The sequence below is a fragment of the Akebia trifoliata genome, chromosome 11 (assembly GCF_017979445.1).
Source record: "Akebia trifoliata isolate Shusen 1 chromosome 11, ASM1797944v1, whole genome shotgun sequence".
NCBI lineage: Eukaryota > Viridiplantae > Streptophyta > Magnoliopsida > Ranunculales > Lardizabalaceae > Akebia > Akebia trifoliata.
In genome coordinates this window covers 2154274-2181541 of record NC_141385.1, presented here as the reverse complement: position 1 = coordinate 2181541, position 27268 = coordinate 2154274, and the positions used below count along the sequence as shown (strand labels likewise).

Here is a 27268-nt window from a genome sequence, read left to right as displayed (position 1 = left end):
TAGCAAGTCTTGTAAAGATAAATTCCACCCATTAACTCATCCTCATCAATCAACAATAGCAAAATCTTCACAATTAGGTCCCTTCAATTCAAAGTGACCCCAAAACCAACAATGGTTTTCTTCAAATTTCTCTTTTTTCTCTGTTCCATCCTCATTTATGATGGTCTGATCACTGCCCAAACCCAACCTACCTTTGTATACAACTTTTGTGAAGGAGCAAATTACACTTATAATAGCCCATTTCGTTTTAATCTCAGTCCACTACTCTTTTCTTTATCTTCTAATGCCACACCCAATAATCATTTTTTCAACACCACTATAGGCCAAAACCCTCCTGATAAAGCATATGGCCTTTTCCTTTGTAGAGGAGATGTTACAGCTGATGTGTGTAAGAATTGTGTGGAGACAGCAAGTGAAGCCATCACTGAACATTGTCCAACACAGATGGAGTCAATTATATGGTATCAGGAGTGCATGTTAAGGTACTCTAATCGATCCATCTTCTCTATTATGCAGAATAGACCAAATCATGGTTTAGATAATGTGCAGAGTGTTTCAAACCCAAATCAATTTAATACAAGCGTGAACGAGTTGATGAATGGACTTGCAAGAAAAGCTGCAAATGGGTCTTCGACTCTTAAATTTGCCACTGGAGGAGCAAACGTTACAAATCTTCTGGAAATATATGGGCTAGTGCAATGTACACCAGATTTATCTCAATTTGATTGCAACAGATGCTTATTAGATGCTGTGAATCAGTTGTCGATTTGTTGTGATGGGAAAATAGGTGGAACAGTTATTCAACCAAGTTGTTATTCGAGATACGAGATTTTTCCTTTCTATGGATCTGCACTGTCGTCACCACCATTAACGAATACAACCGACACAAAAGGTAAGTATACACTTGAGATCTTTCTGTTTAATTAGGGATATAATTTCTTATTTTCTTTATATATTTTTGTTATTGGTCGTTCATGGGAGACAAGTATATGAAAGGCCTCAACGACGGTTGGATTTCTTCAACACACATCATGAGATTATGCCACGTCACCCATTGCCACGTCAATCTCCTCTTCTTCCCTCGCAATCCAAATTAAGAAAAAAGAAATTCGTTAGGATTCTCTCCCAAAACCATAGCAGCAGCAGCCTTCTCCGAAACATGGATCAAACTCCGACGGATGGGAAATCAAGATCCGGCAATATGGCTGATGAAACTTCTATTATTGTAAATTAAGATTCTCCCTTTCTCTCATAGTTTGAATACATGGTTTAGAACGAAAACACCATCATCAGTAACTTGCAACCTTCTTGTTCACACCCTCCCTCTCTCTAGTTGCATATTGCGTAGAGCTTTTAGTCAGGACCTCCACCTATCTGTCAAAAGGGATTCAGATCTTACTTTAAAATTAAACTGGATCAAATTTTATAGGTTTAGGCTTTCTGGTTTATAGGTTTAAAGATCTTAACTTTTAGGTTAATGTTTCTATGATTGTGAAGAGCTCAACACAGGAGGTTTCATCAGTTAGTATATAATTTAGATTTTGAGGGAAATCCCCTGAAGAAGTCTCCAATATATAATTATATTTGGACAGGTACTTGAGAAGAGGTTGAAGACAAATTTTGGCTATATTTATTTTATTAATTAGTTTCATTTGATGCAAAGAAAAAGTTTTTTTTTTTTTTTGTTTTTTTGCTAAAAATGGATGAAAGGAAGGATTTACGTTTGAATTCATCCTATAAAAAGCTTCAAAGTTTTTTCCTTTTTATAGGACTCTGAATTTGTAGTCGTCAAACCGCTTCAAACTTTTGGAGGAACCCTGCTAGTAGGAAAAGACATTTTAAGCCTTTGAAGAAAGGAAAACGCTGAAATGACAAAAAGAATTTACTACAATTCTCACAAGTCTGACGTGGGATGTGCACATAACCATAGATGTATTACCTCGCGATATGAGTAAAAAAGACAGGTAAATTTTCCTAATCCAAACGTTCATGAAAACATAAGGGCATGAAATAAATACAAAAGGAACATGCTGGAATGACACAGGCTATTTACTGTGATTCTCACAAGTCAGACGTGGGATGTGCACATAACCATAGATGTGTTTCGTCGTGATATGAGTAAAAACCATCAACGGTTATGTATGCATCTCCACGTCAGAATTGTGAAAATCACAATAAATCCTACGTCACTCCAACACGACTCAATACAAAATGCCACTTCTCTACTATTATAATGAAAGAAGGTGCAGTAGAATTGTTTCGACGCCAAATTTTGGCTCTAACAAATGCCCCCATCTTTGTATAGAAATTTAATTTCATCGGGTTCATTTTAGTCAAAACCAAAAAAATTGTAGCACACAACTCTAGATAATCATGTTGATTAGTTTTCAAAATTATAAAAATATCCTTTTTACTATGTCATAATATTGATAAATCATTTAATTACATATAAGCCCTTCGAGTATCTTATAACAAGAAGGATTCCTCCAAAATTTTGAAGCCGACTCCTATAACCAGAAATTTAAATGGATTAATTACGAGTGTAATGGATCAGCTTGACCAGATTGGTACCAAATTGGTATCCATCCAACTCTTATCTACATTTAGCGCCTCATCCAATCAACAACATTTAGTTATGGATTCATTGCAATAAAACATCAGCTCTGATCCAATAAACTCTTGTTTATCCAAATTGTTCAATTAATTATGATTTTAATTAAAAAAAATCAAGAACTTAGACGTCATAGAAAAATAAAAAAGAATTTTCTTATAGAATTGTGTTAGTAAATTTTTTTTTTTTTTAATTTTTTGTTTATTATTATTAAAATTTAAAGAATTCAAGGGGTGTTTTATGGAGAAAGTTTTTTGAGGGTTCAAAAGGCAAAAGTCCTTGAGTAATGTGGGTGACGGATCTTTTGAATTATTAATTTAATATATTAAAATAATTTATGTTGTGCTTGGTCATTGACAAGACTAGAAAGACTAGATTATATTAAGTTTGATAAACTTTATTTTTTTTATCAAAATGACCATGATTATATAAAGTTTGAATGCAAAGGTGGGGGCATTTGTGAGATTGTAGTAACTACTTTTCTTAAGACTTTTCTAAGTCAGGTGATATAATAACGAGGAAGGCCTTGGTTTTTCTCAAGAACGCATATTTCAACGTGTCAGACAACTGTTTCAGTTTAGGTTTAGGAGTCTCTCCAACTGAGGGTGGAGATGAAGGGGTGGGGAGACTCTATTTTAGGTTGCCAATTTGAAAAATCCATCTCAGGAACAGATTCTAGGAGGGCATTTACCTCCCTGATGGACTATTTTTCATCGAAATCGAGGCTAAATTAACTTAAGTATTCTTCTAGTAGGTCAATGTTCTCCGCTTCTTGGAATGTTCTGCTGACCAATGTATCGATCATATTGACCTCCTTCATATCATCCATGTTAGTGGATTGACATTTGTTGTGGAAGACATTCAATTTTACTTTCATGTCTCCAAAAACTAAGGTTGTGATCCCGTTCCTATATCTGATAATAATGTCAGATGTGGCTAAGAACGGTCGGCCCAAGATGATCGGAATATGATTGTCTGGGTTCATGACAGGTTCAGTGTCAAGTACCACAAAATCAACGAAAAAATAGAAGTCTTTTACCTTGATTATTATATCCTTTACTATTCCTTTTGAAACCTTAATTGATCTGTCTACTAAGTTGAGAGTGATATCCGTAGGTTTGAGCTCCCTCAAACTTAGTTGTTTATAGACAGAAAAGGGTAAAAGATTCACACTGGCTCCTAGATCTAGCAGACACTTTTCGATTATAATTTTTCCTATATGCACAGAGATTGTTGGATAGCTTGGGTCCTTGAATTGAAGCACAATTGTCTTCTGAATCAAACAAAATGATTAGGATGTCATTGTAGCCTCTCTAAACACAAGGGTTTTTACTTTCACCGAGTGAGATCTTTGAGGAACTTAGCGTACGAAGAGATCTGACGGATAACGTCCAGAAAAGGAATGTTAATCTAAACATTCTTAAAGATTTCAAGGATACTTTCTTATTGTCTGTTAATCTATGTGGAAAAGCAGCCTTGGGAATGGTAATCTACTTTTCTATTGGTGGAGGAGTTTCTTTTTGTTGGTTCTCTTCTTTTATTGAAGGTGCATTTTGGGTATCCTCTTGTTGGGACCTCATTGGGCATGTGCACTTGATTATCTATTAATTTACTAGAGCATAGTGTGTAGACTACTTGTACAGAGTCATTAAAGGGATCGGGTTGACTTGTTATTTCATATTATCTTTTTGGGGCAGTTCTTCTTGGATTAGGTACAATTTGGCTTGGAAATTATCCTTTATTTCTCTCTCCAAGAGAGATGGCTAATTGGCTTATATGAATCTCAAGATTGTTAATTGATTGCGCATTATTTTGATTTACTTGAGCTTGGTTTTGGACTGTCTACTATAAAGTTTGTTGGATTTGTTGTGTTGAAAGTTGAAATTGTTGTTGTTGCTTTAACATCTCTATCATCGTTGCTTTTAATGTATAGTTTGTTTGTGCAACTGGGGGAGAATAGTTGGTCATAAGATCCACAATAATCGTCCTTTGATCAGATGTATGAGGTAAAGAGTAAGATGCTTGTGGAATCAAAGAGAGGTTCACATTGGATTGAGACTACCTATTATAGTCTTTTTGAAAATCAGGAGCCCCACCTTGTTGGATAGGTTCATTCTGACGATATGAGAAGTTGGGGTGAAACCTATTATCAAGGTAGTAAATCTAAGTATATGAATTTGGAGTGAATTTCCAAAAAGTGTTATATAACCCAATGGCATTGGCCTGTTTTGTATTGGTCATAAGACAGTTTTTCATGAGGTGCTCAAAAGTTTCATATATGTTACATGTGAAATGTATCTTTGAGGTAACTTGTATTACAAGATGAGCCTCTTGTTTGTTAGTTTTGATGTTAAAAGTATCAAACTTCTTATTTAGTTTTTGCATAGTACTAACCGGATTAGTCATTACGTTTTTGAGATTTTGATCACTTTTGATCTTGTAAATACCTGGTTTACTAGTTCCAAAGTCATTCCTATCAGAGTCTCCTAAATTGGTGCTCCAGTTTCAAGCATTTTCAACGAGTTCTAGGAGAAACTCGTTAGTTTGATTTAGAGTCTAATTCATGAATTGTCCTTTGTTCATAGACTTCAGAAGGATACGTAGGGTTGTAGTAAGTCTAAGATAGAGGAAATCGACTAGTTGGATTTTAACAATCCTATGATGTAGGCATTTTACAAGCAAGTCATTAAATCTTTCCCAAGTTTGGAAAAAAATTTCATCAGGTCTACCTTTGAAGTTCCTAATGACATTTTTAATTTGTTCTGTTTTTGCCATCGAAAAGAACTTAGCCATGACTTTTCTTTATAACTCATCCCAAGTGGTGATCAAGTTAGAGGTTATAGAGTTTAACCATGCTGCTATATGATCTTTTAGAGATAGAGGGAACAAACTTAATTTGACATTTTCCTTATCGATGTGATCATTTCGAAAGGTTTGATATAAGGTCAAAAATTTGTTCAAATAGTTATAGGGTTGTTTGCTCTTGAAACTATGAAACTTAGGTAACATATTGATGGTAACTGCCCTAATTTCAAATTGTGCTTACATAGGTTGGTGACAAGGCAATACATGAAGGGGGAGTGGCTGTAGTTGGGGTGAATATCTCATTTAGAGTTCGTTGATCTTCTTGGATCATTTGAGGTAGAGCAATTAGTTGATTCATTTTGGGTGGTTGAGAGATAGGTAAAGAATCGAATTCTCTTTTAATCCCTTGAAGTGGATGAGATCTTGTGATCTCGGGATCGAATGGTTCAAGTAAATTCTTTTGAGACTTCCAACCTAACATACACTAATGATGAACACAGATAGTAGGGAGGAATTTCACACGTGCTTGATGGGTTCCTATTAGATTAGACAATTCCTAACTGTTTTAAAGGGATAATTTGAGCCTCCAACCCAGTTATCTAAAATCAAAATCAGCCAGTTTAATCTCCAGATGAGAGGTGGTGCATGATACTAAGCAAAGGTATTCTTAAATGACCTCTTTGTCTAGAATAAACATAGTTTATCCCTCTACTATAACAAGGTACAACGGGGCAGGATTGCACTTAGGTACTGACTTCGATTAAAAAGTGCAATTGGTGCAACTCAAGCTAACTTTGCTAAGTGAACTCGATGGGACCTATGGTTAAGTCTAATTAGATTTTAGGTTAATGTGAATTAATTTCCGAATAGGATAAGAGATCAATGATAAAATCCGATTCTTATGTTATTCGTGACATCCTCATAAAGGTGCATTTTCTACAAATGTGCAATTAATTCACTCAAATTCAATATAGAAAGTCACTTACAAAGGTTGCATGGGAATTTTAAGTTTTACCACCTGTTCTAAATGGGCGTATGAACCCGAGGAGTCGAGATAGTTACGTCCCATTGCCGTCTTCCCTTAATTCTATTACAGTTCGAACTTTTTCGGAATAATTAAAATTAAATTCTAAAAATCAATTAAAAACTTCTAAAAGAAATTCCTAATTTAATTCTATTCTAAACAGAAAGAAATTCTTATTTCTTCATCAAAGAATCGAATCCGAGTAGTGGATTAAATTTTTTTAATCACATTGTTCCTCATCGAATCCTTCGACTGAAAACAAAAGAACAATCAAAATTAGAATCCTAAAAAACTTATATGCTCATTAAAATCCAGAAGTTTGAAGAAAAGTTTTACAAAAATTTGAAATTCGAATCTCGAGGTTTGACCATGGTGCCACAGATGACCTAGGCGACACGAAAAAATTCTAATGAATTTGGCTTAAATTTTAGGGTTTTGTTCATGCGGACTACAGGAATCCAATAGCACTTTTTTCGAATTTTTCTAAAATAAAATTTTTGATCTATAGGAAATCGAATTAAATTTTCGAATAAAAGATGTTGGATTACACTATTGTCCCTGGCAACAGTGTCAATTTATTCAAGTTGTAAATGATGATAAAATAATAACAAAAGAAAACCATGGCAAGCAAGGGGTCGAACAACAGAGACAACATTAATCCAAAATATTTTTACTTCCAATCCAATTCAATTTTATGTAACCGATTAAAAATAGTTTTCAAGAGAAATTATTTAAAAAAAATTATTGAAATAAAAACTTAAAAATACAATAGAAAAGTGTCAATCAATTGGATCCACCTTCATAAGCTTTATCAGTGAATTTTGATTTTCTTTTTATCTCAATCCACTAAACAAAGCTAATGTTTGTGGATTAGAAAATCAAACAGTTATAATAAAAATGAGATTAAAAGTATGCAATAAATTAAGTCAAGATTATTAGATAAACATTAATTGTTCTTTGTAAAGCATGATTCTTCTTAAACTAATCAAAGAAAGAACCATCAAAACTTTGAGAAACATTCAATGTTTAACCTAATAATAAAAACCTAATACTATCACAATAAAACTATGAAGCCATTACGAAAATAATTAAAACACTGACAAATCTTTCTTTGACTTCTTCAACCGATCTAAACGGAGATTTAACCAACAGTCATCGCAAAAATAATAATGTGAAAATAAAATAAATAAAACATGGAAAGAAATAGTAGAGATAAGATAAAGGTATTCTTTATTGCTTTTCAATTCTGAAACTGACAGAGCTTCCTTATAACTTTTGTAAAACTAAGAAACAAAAAAATAAAAATTAATAGTACTAATTCTCTAAATTCTAGATGCCTTTAACTCTTAGTCTGGTCTTTTATTTATACAGAAACCAGATTAGGGTTTCTTGTGGAAATTATGATTTTGAAGACATTCCGTGACTACAAAAATACTAAAACCTAGTCTATTACGAATAGTGTTTAGCCGTCAAGCTTCAATACGAATTTCGAGGCTTGATTTTTTATGTTGACCTCGTCGCCATCATTGACCATGGCATCGCAATATAATTTTGCCTAATTAACTTGATTTTTGGTCCTTGGTCCTGTTTCAGAACATGGATCATAGTAGTAACTTCGAATTTTTCTAGTTTGCCTTGAAACTTTGCAAATATTTAATGTTACATGTAAATAATAGTAATTAATTGTAAAATACAATAAGAAATCTAGAAACGACTTTCTAAACCCTGATCACTACCCCCTCCCCTTTCCTCACGCAATAAAGAATACAAACATTGTTTTTTTTACAAAAACTTAAGCCTTAAGAAAAAAATAATTAAAAGAGCTCACATGAGAGTTAAAACCTCCACTCGAGACTTTTTACTTGATTAACCAAAATTTATCTCAAAATCAAAATCAAATTCAAAAATGAGATTGTAGGGTTTGAAAATAATGAGTTTAAGGAATAAAACTATAATACTCTTGAGAACATTCCAACAATAACACATACAAACCCCAACTAGTTAGATATGGTACTAATCAAAGGATCCCTTGACATAATGCAAAATACGTTTAACCGTTGTCCAATGAGTAAAGGTTGGGCAATGCATATTGTAGACATTCCATTTTTGCATTCGCCTGATTAATCAACTCGTCAACCCGATCGCAACGATTCCTAATGATCGATGATTATTCCAATGCTTTATTTTGTTACTAAATATGTTTCAGAAATCCGGATGAGGTATCTCGAATTGACAAAACTATAGAAACCATGCTACGCTAGGAAAGTATGACCCTAGAAACATAGAAATCATCATCTTGCAGACAAAAAGAAGTTTCACGATAAAAATCACTAAAAAAATGACCAAATTATCAAAATACCCCTAACCTTAAAACATCCCTAAAGCCTACGTTACGCTTAGAAAAACTCATTCAAACACATAAAAAAATAAATTGAAACCAAATAAACCATTTTGTCAATTTTCACAGAATTCGACAAAATTACGAAAATGCACCTCATAAAGTTCACGATCATTTCGCACAAAAATTTCATAAATGACACAAACCAATACTCCCATTAAATTTCTTATGAAAAATTGATTCCAAAACATCCTGGAACATTGAAAAATGACTTAAAACGTAAAAAATCCTCTCTAAGGGCAAAACGGTAATTTTACAATTTTAATAATTAAAAATTTTAAAATTAATAAATAAATCATTAAATAATGTAAAGTGAAACATTAATAAAATTAATTTAAAAATTTGAACAAAAAAATCGATCAATCAAGCTCTCAGGCAAAATTGTTGATGGTTGTCAAGATATTTATTCAAGGACCCCTCCATCTGGGGGCCCAAAGAATTAAAGATATAATAAAAGGGGGTTCTCCAAAAATTAAAGTCAATCAAGTAAGACTAAAGTCAAGATACTAAAGGTCAACCAAAAAAGACTAAAGTCAAAGTATTAAAATCAATCTCATAAGACTAAAGTCAAAACATTAATCTAAACTAATCAAGTCAATCTCATAAGACTAAAGTCAAAATCCTAATCTAAACTAATCAAGTCAATCTCATAAGACTAAAGTCAAAATCCTAAATTAAAATCCTAAAGACTAAGTCAATCTCATAAAACTAAAGTCAAAACCCTAATTAAAACCTTGAAAGAAACCATAATCAAACCCTAATTCTTCTAAAAAAATTTATAAATAGGAGTCTCAACACCCTTTTTCGTATCAAATAATAAATCCTAAGAGAAGTAGGTCAAAAAACTTTCCTAACCTCCCATAAACCCTAATGTTGAAGCCCCAACTCCTTACCTAACACCCATACTTCGATTTTAGCTTGAAAAACACTTAGAAACCTTTCAAAAATACCTCAAAATTCATAATAAATTTGAAAAATCCAGATCTAAGAAAGAAATACCTTGCCTCGGAGCTCAGAGATCAGGTCCGGAGATAGAACAAAGTAATGAATACTATACGATGAGCTATTCTATCAGATCTGAGGGGATAAAATCGTTGCGTTCGAAAAAGGTGAGTATTTTTATTTTTTTATTATTATTTAGGTCTTGTTAGCAATGTAATTTTATTTGGAAATTAGTAGAGACCAGCGTTTGCTGGGTGGGGTTGGTGCCTAACACCTTCCAACCCCGTAACGTGATCCCCGGATCCGTATTTTTCTTTCGTAAATTAGTTTATTTGTCTTTTAGAGTCAAAATTTGGTTCCTAGACCGTAATAACTAGTTGGCGACTCCCAAACCTCAAAGGTCAAAAGTGGATCCGTGCATCCCGCGGATAGAGAGCACTTTCACATATACAGACAGACTTGATTAATAGCATATGATAAATCCAGACGAGTTGAGGTTAAATACTGTAAGCCCCACTCACACTATGATGCTCAGTCGGATCAAAAAGAAGATCACCATCTAAGAGAGCCATTTTTGCTCCACTAGCAATAGGAAAGGAACACAGCTTAGCATGGATCATGTTAGTACGCTTAAGAAGATCTAAAGCATACTTTGTTTGAGTTAAAGATAGCCCCTTTGTAGTAAACAAAGCCTTGAGACCTAAAAAGAATGTAAATGACCAAGATCATTCATGGAAAATAACTTTCCAAAGTTGGTTATTAGTTGTAGAAGATATTTTTCATTGTTCTCGATGTGAAGGATGTCATCCACATAGATTAATAACAAATAGTGATGTCATTGCGATGATATGTAACTAGGGAATAATCAGTCTTGGACCTAATAAATCCCAATTCTTCAAGGTAGTCTAAAAAACATTGAAACCAAGGTTTCAAGCCATAAAGAGAGCGATGGTGCTTATGAACATGATTAGGAAACATTGGATCTTCAAAACCATAAGGTTTGAGCATGTAGACTTCGTCATTGAGATTGTTGTAAAGGAAAGCATTTTGAACATCAAGTTGTCGTATTGGCTACTGTTGATGTATAGAAATAGCCAAGGCTACACAAATAGTAGTGTGCTTGAAGACCGGACAAAAAGTTTATGTGTAGTCAAGTCCCTCTTGTTGATGAAACCCATTGGCTACAAGCCGAGCCTTGTAGTGCTCAATAGAGCCATCAGACTTTTTCTTAATCTTATACACCCCCTAATTGGAAAGGACGTTCATGGATGGGGATTTTGGAACAAAAGACCATGTCCTACACTTTTGGTGGACATGTTTTATTCTGGAGAGTGTAAAGATCGATAGGAAAAAGGCATGGTCACTCTTCCCGTGGAAAAGCATCTTCCCTGTCAGTTTGTCCTTCACACAAAAACCATCAGAGTCAAACACAAAGTAACATTGATTGTCACGAGAGAGAATAGGTTGACAGCTAATAAATTTGCAGAAATAGAAGGGCAATGCAAAATATTATTCTTGCGAAAAGTAGACGAGATATGATGATGTTGAGGAATCAATATCTGAGATATGCAAACCTGAACCATTGCCGATAGTCACTTGATCTTTGCCATGGTAGTCATTATGAATAGACAAATTGGTAAGATCTGATGTAATATGATTTGAAGCACCACTATCAGTATACCACGTTTGATCACCATGTTGAGTATGATGGGAAGTAACCATTGGGGAAAGTTGTTTTGTGGGAATCCTTCCTTCGTATGAGTGATCCATACAATGATAACAGTTGATAGCCGAATGGCCTGAGCGTCCACAAATTTGACAAGGAATTCAATTTCCAGATTGTGAGAATCCAATGTTATGTTCAAAAGATAGCGTGCCCACTTGTGCCTTTTCCTGTTGTCGATGAGATGAAAAACGTTGGGAATCTTTGGTCCCACGACAACAACCACAACCACGTGAAAATTTTCAACGCAGGGTGTTGCAGTAGCTGGTTCAGTCATTACTGAGTTGTGCTCTGTAAGATGCATTTCAACGCTTAAGAGAAGAGTAACCAACTATCGTAGCCCTCAATAGTTCCAAGCATCAAGAGTGCTCTGGTCCCTTACTTCTACACTGAGATTGTCTTGGTCTTTGATAACATCCCATCTGAACTTATTTAGATTAAAGCCCCCTTCTTTTTTAGATATTTACACTATTTTTATGTGAGGAACCCCAAAGTTGTTTATTTTGAAAAGAAATCTTTATTTTATAAAACACGTAGGAAGTAAAGTAAAATGATTATATGTGTATCCATGATGTTGTCTTACAAATTGATTAGGTGCACTAGTGTCTTACAAAATTATTGAGCTATCTTTAGTTTGTATGAATGATGAACTTAGATTCCATTATCAATGCATTTATGTTTATCCTCAACTTGGCTAATTAAATTCCCCACCCCAAGAAATTTATTTTCTAACATCTTGATTTCACTTATCCTTGTCATTCTAAAGGTCTCCACTTTCTTTTGCATAATTGCTACACCCCTTTCAATTTATTTTTTTATTTTTATTTTTATTTTTTTGAAGTAGTTAATTAGTTTAGAATAGGGGGGTTGCATGGAATTGTTTATGCTCAACATCTCATCAATTGAAATCAGATGACATATGGTCATATAGCTTGGCATTTCTAACCCACATTGGATCTCTTTGACAAAACGTGGTGATTGTGTTGTCAGTATGTCAACCCAAATGAAAAATTCAACAAAGAACCCCATGTAAATATGGATTCTTAGAAAGCTTGATTTGAACCTTTTGGGGATGTAGTATTCTTCTAGCAAACCACCAGCAAATTTGAAATAACTTTTAACATTGACCATGCAAGTCTTGATAAATCGAGAGAAAAGACCAAATCTAGAACATAAATTGCATTTATGAAAAAGTTATTTCCATCAAATCCATAATATTTAGAAGAATAATAAGGGATAAACATTAACTCATAATGTTTTGCATTATTGCTTTGTTATTGTAATATTGCTACAACTATTTATTAGTTTATCTTGACTGAAAACTCATTCTCGATTGAGTTTTGAACATTTAAATTGGTTATTCCATTAATACCACATTTTATTGTAAAACTTAGGAATCATTAATAATAAGCTCTCAAATTGTGATTTAATTGATAATGACAATAACATTATATGTGACACGTAAGTATGTGTTAGATGTTTGATATTATGCCAAAACCAAGAAAAAAATGAAGATTGACCATACATACTTTGGAATTAAAAAGATTTCTCAAATTCGTCAAAAGTTGATCATGTTTTGTTGTTATTCATAGGTATGGCTTTCAAGAATAAGGATAAAGAAAAGAGTAACCAAAACTCTCAATAAGAAAAGAGTGTTGATAGAGTAGATTTTTCTATAAACCACTCGAAAAGGAAGCACTTCATTGATTTGTACTTGAGCAATGTGAACAAAAAAGGGTACAGAGGAGTATCCCTTACCATTGCTTCATGAAAAAGACTAGAATCTAAATTCAATAAGGTATGAGGGTAAACCATAGTCATAAGATGTTCAAACATCAATATGATTACTTGAGGATTCATTACAACATATGGTGAAAACTTGTTGGATTATTCGGTCATGGGGTTAGTACAGATATCACTATTATGAATTGGCATCTGTAGAAGTGGGATGATGTCTTAGAGGCAAGTCTCTACCTTAATTACATATTTTTAACTTGATTAACTAGATTTAGTCTAATTATTTTTTTATCATTATTTGAAATAGAGAATCTCCAAAGTTAAGAAGTTTATGAACAAACCTTTCATAGATTTGAAATGATGATAGGTGTTTTTAAAAGCACTATTTCAAATGGGGATAAAATATAGAGCCCCTTCTTATCGATCTTACATACCATTACTAATAGAGATGTGGATGATCTTGAACCTGTGGAGTATTTGGATGATAAAGACACTTATGATGGCCCATTTTCAAGAGAAGGTGATACATACTTCCAATATATGAGTCTGGAAGGAACCCCTGATACCACATGAATAAATAATGACATCGGTGCCATCCCACTTGAAGAGAACACATCACAAAATCCAATGAAAAAGAGATGTAGGAATTCAAATTGTGATGATACCATTGAGAAAAACTTGAAAAGACTTATTAATGTCATTGAAGAGCAGATTAATAAAGAAAATGTTAGTAAGGGACTTTGTTTCAAATATGTGAATGAACTTATAAAGGAGTTGAAGAACTTAGGGGTGACAAGTATTCATACTTACCATATTGTTATAGTGAAATTTGTAAAACTATCAAAATTGAAATAAGCATTTCTGGACTTGGATAATGAAGTAAAGAGGGTTCATTTTTTTGGATTTTATTGTAAACAATTAGTTGAAGTCAAACATCTCTCTTTTTCTATGAAAATTAATAATGTATTGGTTATTTTGATATTTTGATATTTTGATATTTTTAGATAGTTACTATGAATGATTTTTTGAGGTTGTTATTATGAATGATACTATGAAAATTTTGATTGTTTAATTGGAATTATTATCTTATTACCTAATCAGATAGGCATGTTATAACTTACTATACGAATTGCTTGTTTGAAGAATCTTTTTTTATAACTTCAATTAGTACTAACTTTTATAATTTTTCATTGTGTCTTAGTAATAATGGCGTCAAACCAATGATTGTTAGTGAGATTGGTAATATTATTTTTTATGCTTAAACTAAAAAATCGTATAAATGTTCAACAAAGATTGTGTGCCTCTTACTTTGTAGCAAAGCATATGTACAAAAACTTTTTGAAAGATCTTCGACACAAATGTACAAGATCTTTAAGATAGAGAAGAGTATTTTCGTATAATTATGTGAATATTTTAGATATAAAAATTAGCTAAGTGATAGCATGTATATAGACGTAGAAGAGAAAATGACAATGTTCTTGATGACAATATGTCATAATTGTCGGAATTGATTAGTAAAATATCGATTTCAACATTCTAGAGAAATCATAAATAGATATTTTCATGTAATGTTGGATGCAATAATACAATTTGTACGAGAGATAATAGTCTTCCCAATATTTGACAAGTTAATGGGAGAAATTCGATCTCATGTATATCTGAGAAAATGATCATTTAAAGGTGTTGTCGGTGCATTGGATGGCACATTAATTGATGCATATATTTCGTTTAATCAACAAGTCCCATTCAGAAGAAGAGGATAAGAAAAATATTTTCAAAATGTTATGGTGGTGTGTGATTTCGATATTAAGTTCATATATGTGATGGTTGGATAGGAAGGAATTGCACATGACTCGAATGTGTTAAATGAGACACTACATAATCCGTCTAACAATTTTTCAATATCTCATCCAAGTATGTATTTTTAAATTATATTTTTGAAATTAATCTTATAATCAATAGCATAGTTTTTACATATTTTTTATATTTATTGTAGATATATATTATTTGTGCGATGCTGCATACACACATACTATGAGTTTTATGACTCCATATTGCAACACATGGTATTAGCTAAGAACATATCAATGACGCGTGCAATGAGTAGATAAGAGAAATTTAATTATGTATACGTTCGGTTAAGGAATGTCATTGAAAGGACCTTTGGTGTATGAAAAAAAATATTTTTGATTTTGAACAAAAAGCCTTCATATCATTATCACATCCAACTGGAGATTGTTATTGCATGTATGGCAATACACAACTTCTTACATCGTGTTTCTCTTCATGATGAGTTGTTTCGATAATATGAAGTTAATGGTCGATGAAACGAGCAATCATTTAGTAGACTCCAATCTGCTAGAAGATCCATTATGTTATAATGAAATATTATCACTACAAACACAAGCTAATATGATCACTTTACGTGAATAGATTGCAATTGAACTAGAAAATGCATGATTGTTTATCGTGTTATTGTTTGAGTATTACATTGTTGGAATATAATTTTTCAAGTATAAATTCAATTAGAAAATATATTTTTGGGGTGTTTGATTTATTAGAAATCGAAATTAATGTGTTGATGTTTCATTATGCATAACATGTTATGTTTTTCAGTTAACAATTTATTATAATTACAAAAGGGTAATATTGTCAACATGCTCATGATGTTTTAAAATTTTGTTTGTAACCAGAAGCTTTTAAAAATGATAAACAAACAATTTTTCCAAAACAAGACTTCAGATTTCAGATTTCAGGAAATAGAAACTAGATTTCAGACTTCAAAAGTGTTACCAAACATACCCTTCATTTTTCAGATATAATTTTTGGCTGATTAGAGCTTCGCAAACATGGGAACTCCATATTTTTATCCCCATTTTGAAGTCATTCCACTCTAGAATTTTTTTTCCCATAAAGATTTCTGATGCTTTGCTCATGTGGTATAGTCAAACTTAGCTTCTTTGGCAATCTTCATAGGTTTCTTGAGACTAATTGTACTCGGCAAGAGAAGCCTCACAAGCTTTCGAAAAATCGGCAAGAGAAGCCTCACAAGCTTTCGAAAAATCTAAGGAGAGAAGGCCCTTCTACCCTTTCCACCCAAGAATTTGAAACCATTCTCAAGAAATCCTCCCTTTTGCTCCAAAAATCGAGGAATCTTAAATGTTTTGGCCCAGAGAAAGAATTAGAGAAATGAACTTGAATAGGGCAATGATATGAAGAGAGCCTTGGAAGGTGGGAAATTAACTGTATACGCAGATAAGTGATCCAAAAAGTCGAAAAAAGGGATCTGTCAACTCTACCACAAATCCGAATTCTTCTACTTCTATTGTCACACCAGGTGAATCTATTGCCTAAAAAACCCGAATCAACCAAACCCAAATCCTTGACAAAGTCACCAAAATCCTCCATCTAAACTAAATTAGGAAGGCAACCTCATTTCTTCTCATCCGGATGAGTAATGGCATTGAAATCTCCCACTTCCATTACTTTTTCTATCGTAATTAACAACCTTTTGAGCTCAGCCCAAAGGTCTCTTCTTTCAGAAATCAGACATGAAGCTCGAACCCCACAAATCATAGTTTTCTCCTTTGCTAACTCTGCTTAGAGAGCATGAAATGATTTTCACTATGAATCAATTTTATTTTGGATTTGTCCCCATACCACCAAAACTAGATTGATCCACACTCTGAGATAGGATCAATAGAAAAGGATACATTTGTTTTGAATCTGCGACCGATTTTTTAAAAATTCTAAGGTTTTCTAGACATTGGTTCAAGGACAACAATGAATAAGGTTCTGCAATTTTCTAAGCTTCTATAAACTTCTTTGCGTTTGGGGATTCATGATCCCTCTAGTGTTCCATATTATGCATGAGATGCGAAACTTTTGAAGATTGGATCCTTTTGGACCTAGTTAACTGCAAAGATATGAGGTTACAGTATGATTAATTTACCTCTTCCAGTTTTCTTCACTTTTCTACCCAGGTCCCCCAGATTAGAGAAATAATCAAGCGCATGGGTGTCTTCCTCTTGCAAGGAATTTTCTTCTTCATCAGTAGCATTCTCAAATTCTACATCCTCAGCCGACCCATATTTGAGGAAAAGAGGATTTTCCATTTGGACTACGATAGCCTGATTCATTAATGGAGTGATGGACCATATTTTGGATTTGTGCACATTTGAGAGGTAAAAGAATCCACCCAATCTTTATCTTCTAAAATTTCCCCTTTTTCAGTGCCATTACCCAAATCACACGGGTTTGATTGTTGAACAATTAGAGAATTAGAGATACACGTTTGAGGAGAAGAGGATTTTCCATTACATCAGCCAAAGAAGGATCGCCAAGTTGCAAAACATCCACGTCAGAACTGTCTTCTTCTGATATCTTTGAAGAAGCCTCCATGAATGTAGCTTTGCCTTTGCCTTGTACAGGCTTGAATATTTCTTTTTTAATTTGAGATCACCATGGTCTCCTTTTTAGCCAAAGGTTTAGTTTTCCTTAACAAATGAACTTCTCATTCTTTCTGTGGGTTAGAGGATCACCAGGTTTCCCAACTTCTTTCAATCTACAATTTTCTCCAAGTTACCCAATTTAGAATAGCACGTGCAGTAGTGAGGCAAAGATTTATAAACAATCAGTTGCCAAAAACCGACAGCCCCATAAGCAATCCAGAATCTCTTTGGTTGATTCTTCAGAAGGTTCAAAAGAACACAAACTTTGGCACCATTAAGAATAATGGACCTCTCCAATGACCGAAGCAAAACATTTCAGATTTGTTTCCTCATAGCAAAAAAGGAGGCTTGGAAAAAATTCAAATTGGAATAATGGAATTATCTTTATCAGAGGAGCGAAAGGTAGGGATCCACTTGAAGACTCGAATCGCTCAAAATCTTCGATTAATATCCTTACCTTCAACCAAATCGAACCATATCCACACAAAGCGAAACATTGAAGAGTAGATGGTCAGCATCCAAAGTGTAAGCATCGCAAGTTCCTTTGAGTTTCCAGTTTCTAATAATTTTCCGAACTGAATCGACCCTTGGTCTCAAAAAGGAACCTCCTGAACGAGGCCTGAAAATTTTCGCAACCAGTGCAAATTTGAAAGTTTGCGAACCTAATCGTACATCCTCCTCTGAGAAGGTAACATCAGGTTCACCTCTCCAAACAGTAGTCTTAGGCATAGATCTGGTAAAGTTAGGTCGAGGCTCATCAAGATTTACTTCATCATCTTCTAGGGCTCATGATCATCCAACAATGTCAACAAAAGATCGCCTTTCCTGGTTTAGAAGAAACTTCGTTCGGATTGGAAGCCATAAGAGCAACTCCAACACAAATAAGCATAAAAGCTGAATATTTTATTGTAGAGAACACTTATGCCTATTTAAGGGCTTTGCACTCAGATGCTACAAACCAAAATTGCTTTTCAGAAATATTTTTTAAAAAAAAATTCTTTTCCACAAGATGCAGCTACAGTGATATTGCTCACAACTGCCGTCGTTTTTTTGCACAAACAGGTAGAGAGAGAAAAATCAACTCTCTACTTTTGACCATCAAACTTTCTCTCTCTATAAAAACTTGAAGTGGAGAGCCAGAGCCCGAGAGTGTTGGAATCCCTCCTTGAGGCTCTGGCTCTACAAAAAGGCAGTTGGGAGGAAATGCCTACAGCGTGCTCAAGTGTGTTGGAGTTGCTCTAAGAAGCTAGTTGTTGAATGTTAGAGTTTATTTTTTCTATTCCTACATGAACTCCTTAAAATGATTGATTATCATTGTTTGAAGTTTTCCAACAACTTTAGTTTCAAAATTTCATGCTCAACAATTTGGGTTACTTACAAAAGAAAATTGATCTTATTTTCGCAGCGAAGAAAAATCCATTCCCAATTGTCGTGGTTATAGTTGTTCCTTCAATCATTGCAATAGCACTTCTCTCCACCATCACTGCATACTATTGTTTCCGAAAGAGAAGGGCAGAGGAAAAAGCTGATGGTAATTAGTTATTTTTTTATCATCTAATCAAGTATGACAACATTAATCAAAATTGATGCCACTATTTATGTGTTGGCCTAAACAATTTGATCATCAAGGAAGCCACTAAGGGAATGTATGATTTTCTACCAAATATTTTCTTGGGAAAATTAAAAAAAAAAATTTTGATTATTGTGAAAAAGAATTTCTCAAGTCAACCTACATGTGCTTGATTACACATAGGAAAACATTGTAGGTGAATGAATTATCCTTTAAGGTCGGGGTTGGGGCAATCATGAGAAAAAACATGTTGAAATTTTTCCACACTCATGACAAAATCATTTTCCCCTGGAAATTTTCTACAAATATTTTCCCACCCTGACCAGTAAATGTGTTTTCTACTAAAATATGCAATCAATGCATGTGAACTGTGTTATTTTCTTATGGAGAAGCCTGGATTAATTAGATTGAATCCTACCACATTACTACACAAAATGAGAATTACTGCACCAGCAAAACCTTTAATTTTCAATATTATCAAAGAGATTACCATCAAACACAATAGTTAACAAAAAATAAAAAGAAAAAGAAAAAAATAAAAAATTGTCACATAAGCATATTTAGAAGTAAAAAAAGGAGATCAACAGATTTTTCTTTGCTTCCCTCCACAAGTGCTTGAATGAGAAGAGATGTGCTTCTTTGCTAATATTTCTCATAATGGATCTAACTTTCCAAAGACTCCATAAATGGCCTTTATTTTTATTGTCACAAATGATGGAACAACGCCTATTTTCATAGATTTACTGTTGTTTGTGAAGTTTTTACTAATATTTGATTCACATTAGGAGAAGATGTGGGGGAGATTATAAGCATGGAATCCTTGCAATTTGGTTTTAATACAATAGAAGCTGCTACAGATAACTTCTCCGATGCTAATAAACTTGGTCAAGGTGGATTTGGTGCTGTTTACAAGGTAATTCAAAATTTTATCATGCAAAAAATCTGTCATTTTATATGAACCTTAAGTGTCTTTGATTCAAATCTTAGAGCATCTCAAACCAGTCTCTATTCTTCATATATAGAGAATGTTTTGCGTAATCCAACTTCAACCGGTCTTCAAATTTGCAGCGGGTGGATTTATAGAGACCCTCCTATATCACTATTCACTTTCTCTAAGTTCATTTTTTTACATTTCCTTCATTCATCTTTTTTAAATGTGGTCTCTATCCTTTCAAGTTTTCAAAACAATCCTATAACTTATTCCAAATTTCTTTTGTGTCCTTTTGATAAAAGTGAAAATTTTAAATCAATCCACACCAACAATGATTGAAAGATGCTTTTTCGAAGGGTCTGGCTGGACGAGATCTTAAAAATTCTTGAAGGATGTAGTGAACAACTTTATAAAAATTCAAAAAAAAATTTATTTTATTTATTCATATGACCATAATATATTCTCAGGGTAAACTATCCAACGGACAAGAAATAGCTGTGAAGAGACTTTCAAGAAACTCCAGGCAAGGTGAAGAACAATTTAAGAATGAGGTTCTCTTGATGGCCAAGCTTCAACACAGGAATCTTGTAAGGCTCTTAGGTTTTTGCATCGAAGGAGAAGAGAAGCTATTGATTTACGAGTTTATGCCCAACACAAGCCTCGATCACATTCTATTTGGTTTGTCCTCTCTACTCCATATATTTTTTACTTGTGTGTATGAGTGAGTGAGAGAGTTTAACATTATCATAGCCAAGTCAAATCTTTGATTCTTCTTAAAAATCCTTAAAAGTAAACATCATTTTTTTCTTCATCTAAAGCATTCTTTGGACCTTAGTTTTAAAAGGAATTTCAATGATTAATAAGAGTTTAGGTTGATTGCTAGTCTTCTTAATATATTTTTCTCTTCAATTCTTCGACTCTAAGGAGACCATCGGGTTCCAATGAGGAATTGGGATGGAATCTTTTCAGTCAAGTCTTTATTTTAAGCTCTATTTTCCGACTCCTTTCCTAGCTACCTGTCGAACTTCTGCAATTTTGGGTTACTGGGTTCTACCCAAGGTGGCTTTCAATTTTTTTAATAGAAAATTCAGATAGGATCTTGAGTATCAATCATATTAACTATCTCTTGGACTATCATCATTATTGTTTTTTGTTTCCTGTGTAAGTAATTAGGGAATTGGTCAAGCACTTTCTCATTTATTGCACTTTCACCTAGGCCATCTAGGGAAAAAAAAACTTTGAAATGCACATCTCGATTAAAAATTTTGAAAGCACCATGTCCTTTAGATTACACATGGTGCTTTCAAGGAGGTATCTCATATATTAACCAAAAAATATGTTAACCAACCAACTACTCCAAAAGACCAGTCTATTGGAGAGTGGAAGAACTATTAATATAAGAGGGTCACAGAGCTTAAGAGGGTTACGACACACCCAAGAGTAGGGGAAAATATACACTCCACACTCCCCCTCAACCATAAGAGTGGAATGATTCAAACTCATAACTTATATGAACCTAGTGCTCTTACATCATGTTGACCAACCAGCTACTCCAAAAGACCGATCTGTTCGAGAGGGGGAGAACTATTAATATAAGACAGTGATAGGACTTAACCAGGGTATGATACACCATAGAGGTGAGGAAATTATACACTCAACACTCCATCTCACCCATCAAGGTGGAAAGATTCAAACCTGTAACCTTTATGAACCTAATGCTCCGATACCATGTTAACCAACCAACTACTCCGAAAGACCGATTTGTTGGATAGTCGGTGAACAATTAATATACTAGGGTCACGAGGCTTAGCAAGGATATGACACATCCCATAGTGGAAGTAGGATGTGAAGTAAACACAAAGGCTATGAAAGGGTTCTAACTCAGCCATTTGGTCTTATTACACTTCCCTCTTACATATGCATTTGGTTTTCCCTATGTTTGTCATTTATCTTTCTCAGTCTTTGCACTATACAGCCTTTTTAAGTAGAAAGAGGGTATAGTTTGGTTGATGCTTCCTTTTGCTATTTTCCAGACCATTTGGAAGGAATATAATTATCGTGCTTTGTAAGGGGAGGTAGCATTCTTTCAAAGAGATCATTATGACTTGGGTTCATGTATTATTTTTTAGTGCAAGCAATCTATAGAGGTTTATATTTGAGGTTTACATATTCAATTATGAAATGATTGAGTGGATTGACTTTGGAGTGTGTTTGATTGGATTGGCCCCTGCTTAGTCTTTTCTTTATATAATTGGTTTTTTCTTTGGGGTAGGTTTTCTAAACATATTATTTCTCCTTTTGATAAGATTGTTCAAAAAATCTTGAATGTATAATTTTGGGATACAAAATAAATTGAAGAGAATGAACATGAAAACAATAACAAAGAAATCAACCACAACAAATGGATTTACATGGAACATCATAAATCCGGTAATAAGAATTGAGCCATAGTACTAATTTCACAATGCTTAAAGACAAAAAAAGCTTTTCAATGTTTGCCCCATAGAAACTACTACACATACCCCTATTAAATTAGGGTTAGCAAACCTACTATCATAAAAGTAAGTTACTCTTCTTTTTCAACATAACAATAGTCTTTCGAGTGTATGGATGAGAGGGAGGTATGTTAAGCATGGTAATATTTGGAGATGTATCCCTTTGAATGATGCTTCATCGGTATGGAGAGATATTTTGGAGGTCCGAGATTTTACTAAAAATCATATTTAGTTTTTAGTGGGAGATGGATCTACAACATCTGTTTGGAATGACCCTTGATTAGAAGGTGGTGCTTTGATTGATCAGTTCAGGAGAAGGCTTGCTTTTAGTATGAATAGCAATTTAAATGCTATAGTTTCTGAGTTTGAGGGGAATGACGGTTGGAAAGGTCTTGTCAGAGATGATATAAGATTAACGGAGATTGCAAACCAAGTTGAAGCTCACGTTGAAATCAACATGGGACTCAATTAGAAGACATGACACGGAAATTACTTGGTACAAAGTAATTTGGAACAAGTTGAAAATTCCGCGACATTCTTTTATTGCTTGGATCTCGATGAATTGAAGTTTGCTAACAGTAAAGAATCTGAGAAAGAGAGGTTTCTCGATGTGTGTTGTGCCGAAATAACGTGAAGGATAATGATCATTTATTTTTTTATTGCAGCTACAGTACTGAAAGTTGTAAGAGAGTGCTGAATTTGGCTAAGAAAGCAAGAGAGACAGTAGGAAAGTATAGAAGATGAAGTTCGATTCATTGGAAACCAATCGAAAATATCGAGCATTCTGAGCCTAATGCTCTAATCAATTATTTATCATATTTGGCATGAATGTAACCGTCAAATTTTTTATGAGAAAGAGCTCAATGGGCAGTAGCAATGTCGATTAATTATGGATGATGTTTGTGGTAAACTTGAAGGTCTGAAGACTTCAAATACTGATATTCTAAATATGATTCAGATTTGGGAGTGCAATGGCACGTTAAAAGCTAGAGACAATCAAGTTATTCAATGGATTCCTCCTTCAATGGGAGTTATCAAGATGAACACGGATGGGTCATTTTCAAAAATAAGGGCTGGATTTGGTTTTATTGCGAGAAACCATAATGATGATTACCACTGGCTTTGGTCAGATATTATAACTGTTGAAATGGAAGTCATTCTCAAAGGCTTGAATCATCTTAGAATGAGAGGGCTTTCAGATATAATTGTGAATTTAGATTCGTTAGTGGTTGTCCAAGGTATTAAGGATGAACGGAATTCGCCATGGAGATTAACAAGTCTCGTCAGAGATATTAAAAACTCTATGCGGTGTTTTGATTCGGTTGTGTTGGAGTTTACTAGGCAGGAATCAAATAAAGCAACTGATTGGTTGGCAAGAAGAGGAGCGTTAAATGATAATTTCTGTATTTTATATTCTTCAAATGTTCTTGTGGAATTGTATAATATCCTCTTGGAGGATCTCAATGTTTGTTATCATCGGCTTTAGCTGCTATTAATATATCAAGGTGGAGCCCTTTATAGCCTTAGCTTACCGAAAAATAAAAAAAGGGTAAGGTTTTGCCCATTTGGCCCATGGATTGATTAACTGCAACTCCTTGTTGACCAGAACCATAGAGCTCCATAAACCATAACAAATACATACATTCTACATCCTTAAATATAAAAAAAAAGCCTCTAATGTTTGCTATATTGTTTTAGGCCTAATTTTTTTTTTTGGGATGAATTGTAGATCCAATAAATGGTTCCAATTTGAAATGGGAAACACGTTACAAAATAATAGAAGGGACTGTCCGAGGGCTTCTCTATCTTCATGAAGATTCTCAACATAGGATTATTCATCGAGATCTCAAAGCTAGCAATGTTTTGTTAGATGCAGAGATGAACCCAAAGATTTCAGATTTTGGCATGGCAAGGCTTTTTGCAATGGACCAGACTCAAGGCAGTACTAGCAGAGTTTTTGGAACATAGTAAGCACTGAACTTCATCTTTAAGCTCAAATAAGTTAGTCATGATATCGAGATAACGATATTACATTATTTATATAAATTCTTAAAGCTTGCTAATATCTTTCATCTCAATTGATTTTAATTTTTGGTTATGGGATGCAGTGGATATATGCCGCCAGAGTATGTAATGCATGGGAGGTTCTCAGTAAAATCAGATGTTTATAGTTTTGGTGTATTGCTTCTAGAGATGGTGAATGGTCAAAAAATTAGCAGTTTTTATGAATCTGAGCATGATGACAACCTTCTAAGCTATGTGAGTATGACTATTTGATTGAATTTTTTTTATATCATTGATTAAGTCCGAATCCATATTAAGTGAGAATGTCTTGAGTTCTAGAACTTGTATTTAACTTTAATGAATAAATGTTGAGTTATTGTAGGCATGGAGACTTTGGAAAGAGGGAAAAGCTTTAGATTTGATCGATCCAAGATTGAAGGATTCCTTTTCAACGGGCCAAGTGATTAGATGCATCCACATTGGACTATTATGTGTTCAAGAAGATGTTGCAGACAGACCAACCATGGCATCTGTGTTTCTTATGCTTAGTAGCTATTCTGTAACTCTTGCAGCACCTTCACGACCTGCATTTTTGGCTCATAGTACGACGGTCTCTGACATGCCAATTAATAACTCCAAAGCAACCGTGAATGAAGTATCAATTACCGAGTTATATCCCAGATGATTGTGGATTCTTGGTATCATAAACAATTAAATATAGTTTGCGCGACATTAACTAGGGTTTTCACAACTATTTATGTAAATAAATCTACTTTGAGTTGTTTATATTAGCCAGAATGTTTGAACTGAAGTAGCCCATTAATGAAGCAAAAACATGTATGTTTTACCTTTCAAATAGTTTGTATTAAGAGTTTTAGTAGTTGTCAATTCTCCAAGGCAAAAAATAAAGGAAAAAATTAAAGAAAACGAGAACAAAAAAACCCAAAAAATAAATAAATAAATAAAAATTTATTTACTGGAATATAAAAATCTTCCCTACATGTCTTATATACGTGGGTACTTATGTGTATATATATACTTAAAACAAAACCACTCCTAAACAAATAAAACCACTAATAAAACAAACCAACTCCTAAACATTAGAAAGAACTCTAATATTGATGGAAAATTAAGACTTCATTTTGCTTATTTCCAACAGTCTCCCTTTACTCCATATTGGTCTTTGAACACCTCCATCCCCATGGCCATCATCCTTTCAATTGTTCAAAATACAATAGCTGACAGAGGCTTCATAAAGGTGTCAACAGCTTGATCTTTGGAGTGGCAAAACTGGATCACAGTTTCATTGTGTCCTTCACAAGATCACAAATGTAGTGAAATTTGATATCGATAAATTCCGTGAAAGGCTGAATTCATCAACAATATAATCATCAATTTATTTATGTAATTATAGCCTCGTTGAATTATAACTTTATCTTATAACCATTGGCTACCAACCTTGCTTTGAGACTGTCAACATCACTTTCAATTTTGGCTTGTGTTGAGTTTAGTCCCATGTCGGACACAAATGGCCTTGTCTCTCTCCTTATAGGCTCTTGGGCCTCTACACTCATTGCCAATTGGTTTTGAGTTGGACCCCCAAATTATCATGGTATAGCCTTTCTATCCTCCACATCATTCAGTTCATATCTCCACGTGCTTTAGCCAAATCCAGCCCACACGTGCAGGGGCGTATTTAGTTTAGTCCCACATCAGATACAAATTGTCTTGTGTATCTCGTTATAAGCTCTTAGACCTCTCCACTCACTGCTAATTGGTTTTTACTTAGAACCCCAAAATTCTCAACTTGTATTTAGTTTTAGAATCGTGATAATCTGTCTTAGTCACGTGGTATATTCAATCAACACCTTTGACGTGATAGGTTCAAGAACCGTAAATCTGCACTCCTCGAGATATAGAACTATGGTCCCCCATAAAAAGGTGCAGTCTTGTATCCTAAGGATAGCAAAGGAGAGTAAATCTACAGTTCTTGAGCCTATCACATCAAGAGTGTCAATTGAGTATGCCACATGACTAAGTCAAATTATCATGACTCTTAGTTTTATATACCCTACTCCTCTATCAAACAAACATCTGAGATAAGAGAAAATGTACTAACGATTTATGGAGAAAATGAACCCTTCATAAAACTACAATCCCTAGGACATTTGAAATCAGATGCACCTTTGACGGGGTGTTATGTACCAACCTTCATATTAAAATATTAAACCATGTAGGAATCTGTAAATTATTTGAAAAAAAAAAAAAAGACTTCCAAATTTTTGTATCTAAATCTTTCGATTTGTTGATATTCTTTAAAGGTTTTAAAGATAATATTTAAATAAATATTAAAATTTCCATATATTAATTTTTGAGTTCTAATTTTATTTTATATATATATATATATATATATATATGATGGCTTTAAAACATTGCTTCCCACGCAGGTATGAATTTTTTCTGATCACCCTCTGAGGTTATGTTAACCCTTGACTCAGTATGCTGCACCTAGGACTTTGTGTGAGTGGGCTAACTGTGGGAATAGTCCCATCCAAAGGTTGGGGACACCCACTATAT

General features: G+C 33.8%; 1 protein-coding gene across 1 annotated transcript; it reads left to right on the top strand.

Annotated features, from left to right (window-relative positions):
* Positions 1-130: 130 nt before the first annotated feature.
* LOC147390270 (cysteine-rich receptor-like protein kinase 25) lies at positions 131-25521 on the top strand. The gene is made up of 7 exons (XM_086458324.1): positions 131-892; positions 19097-19222; positions 20047-20174; positions 20660-20870; positions 24417-24654; positions 24796-24946; positions 25074-25521. Exons 1-7 carry the CDS (start codon positions 445-447, stop codon positions 25374-25376), a joined length of 1605 nt encoding a protein of 534 aa, XP_086314450.1. The 5' UTR covers positions 131-444; the 3' UTR covers positions 25377-25521.
* The last annotated feature ends 1747 nt before the right edge of the window (positions 25522-27268 follow it).

Excerpts from the sequence above, each read along its gene's own strand:
- LOC147390270 (XM_086458324.1), top strand. The coding sequence starts at position 445 with ATGGAGTCAATTATATGGTATCAGGAGTGCATGTTAAGGTACTCTAAT. Across the intron at positions 20,871-24,416 it reads CCTCGATCACATTCTATTTG|ATCCAATAAATGGTTCCAAT; the intron begins GTTTGTCCTCTC and ends GATGAATTGTAG. Across the intron at positions 24,947-25,073 it reads ATGACAACCTTCTAAGCTAT|GCATGGAGACTTTGGAAAGA; the intron begins GTGAGTATGACT and ends GAGTTATTGTAG.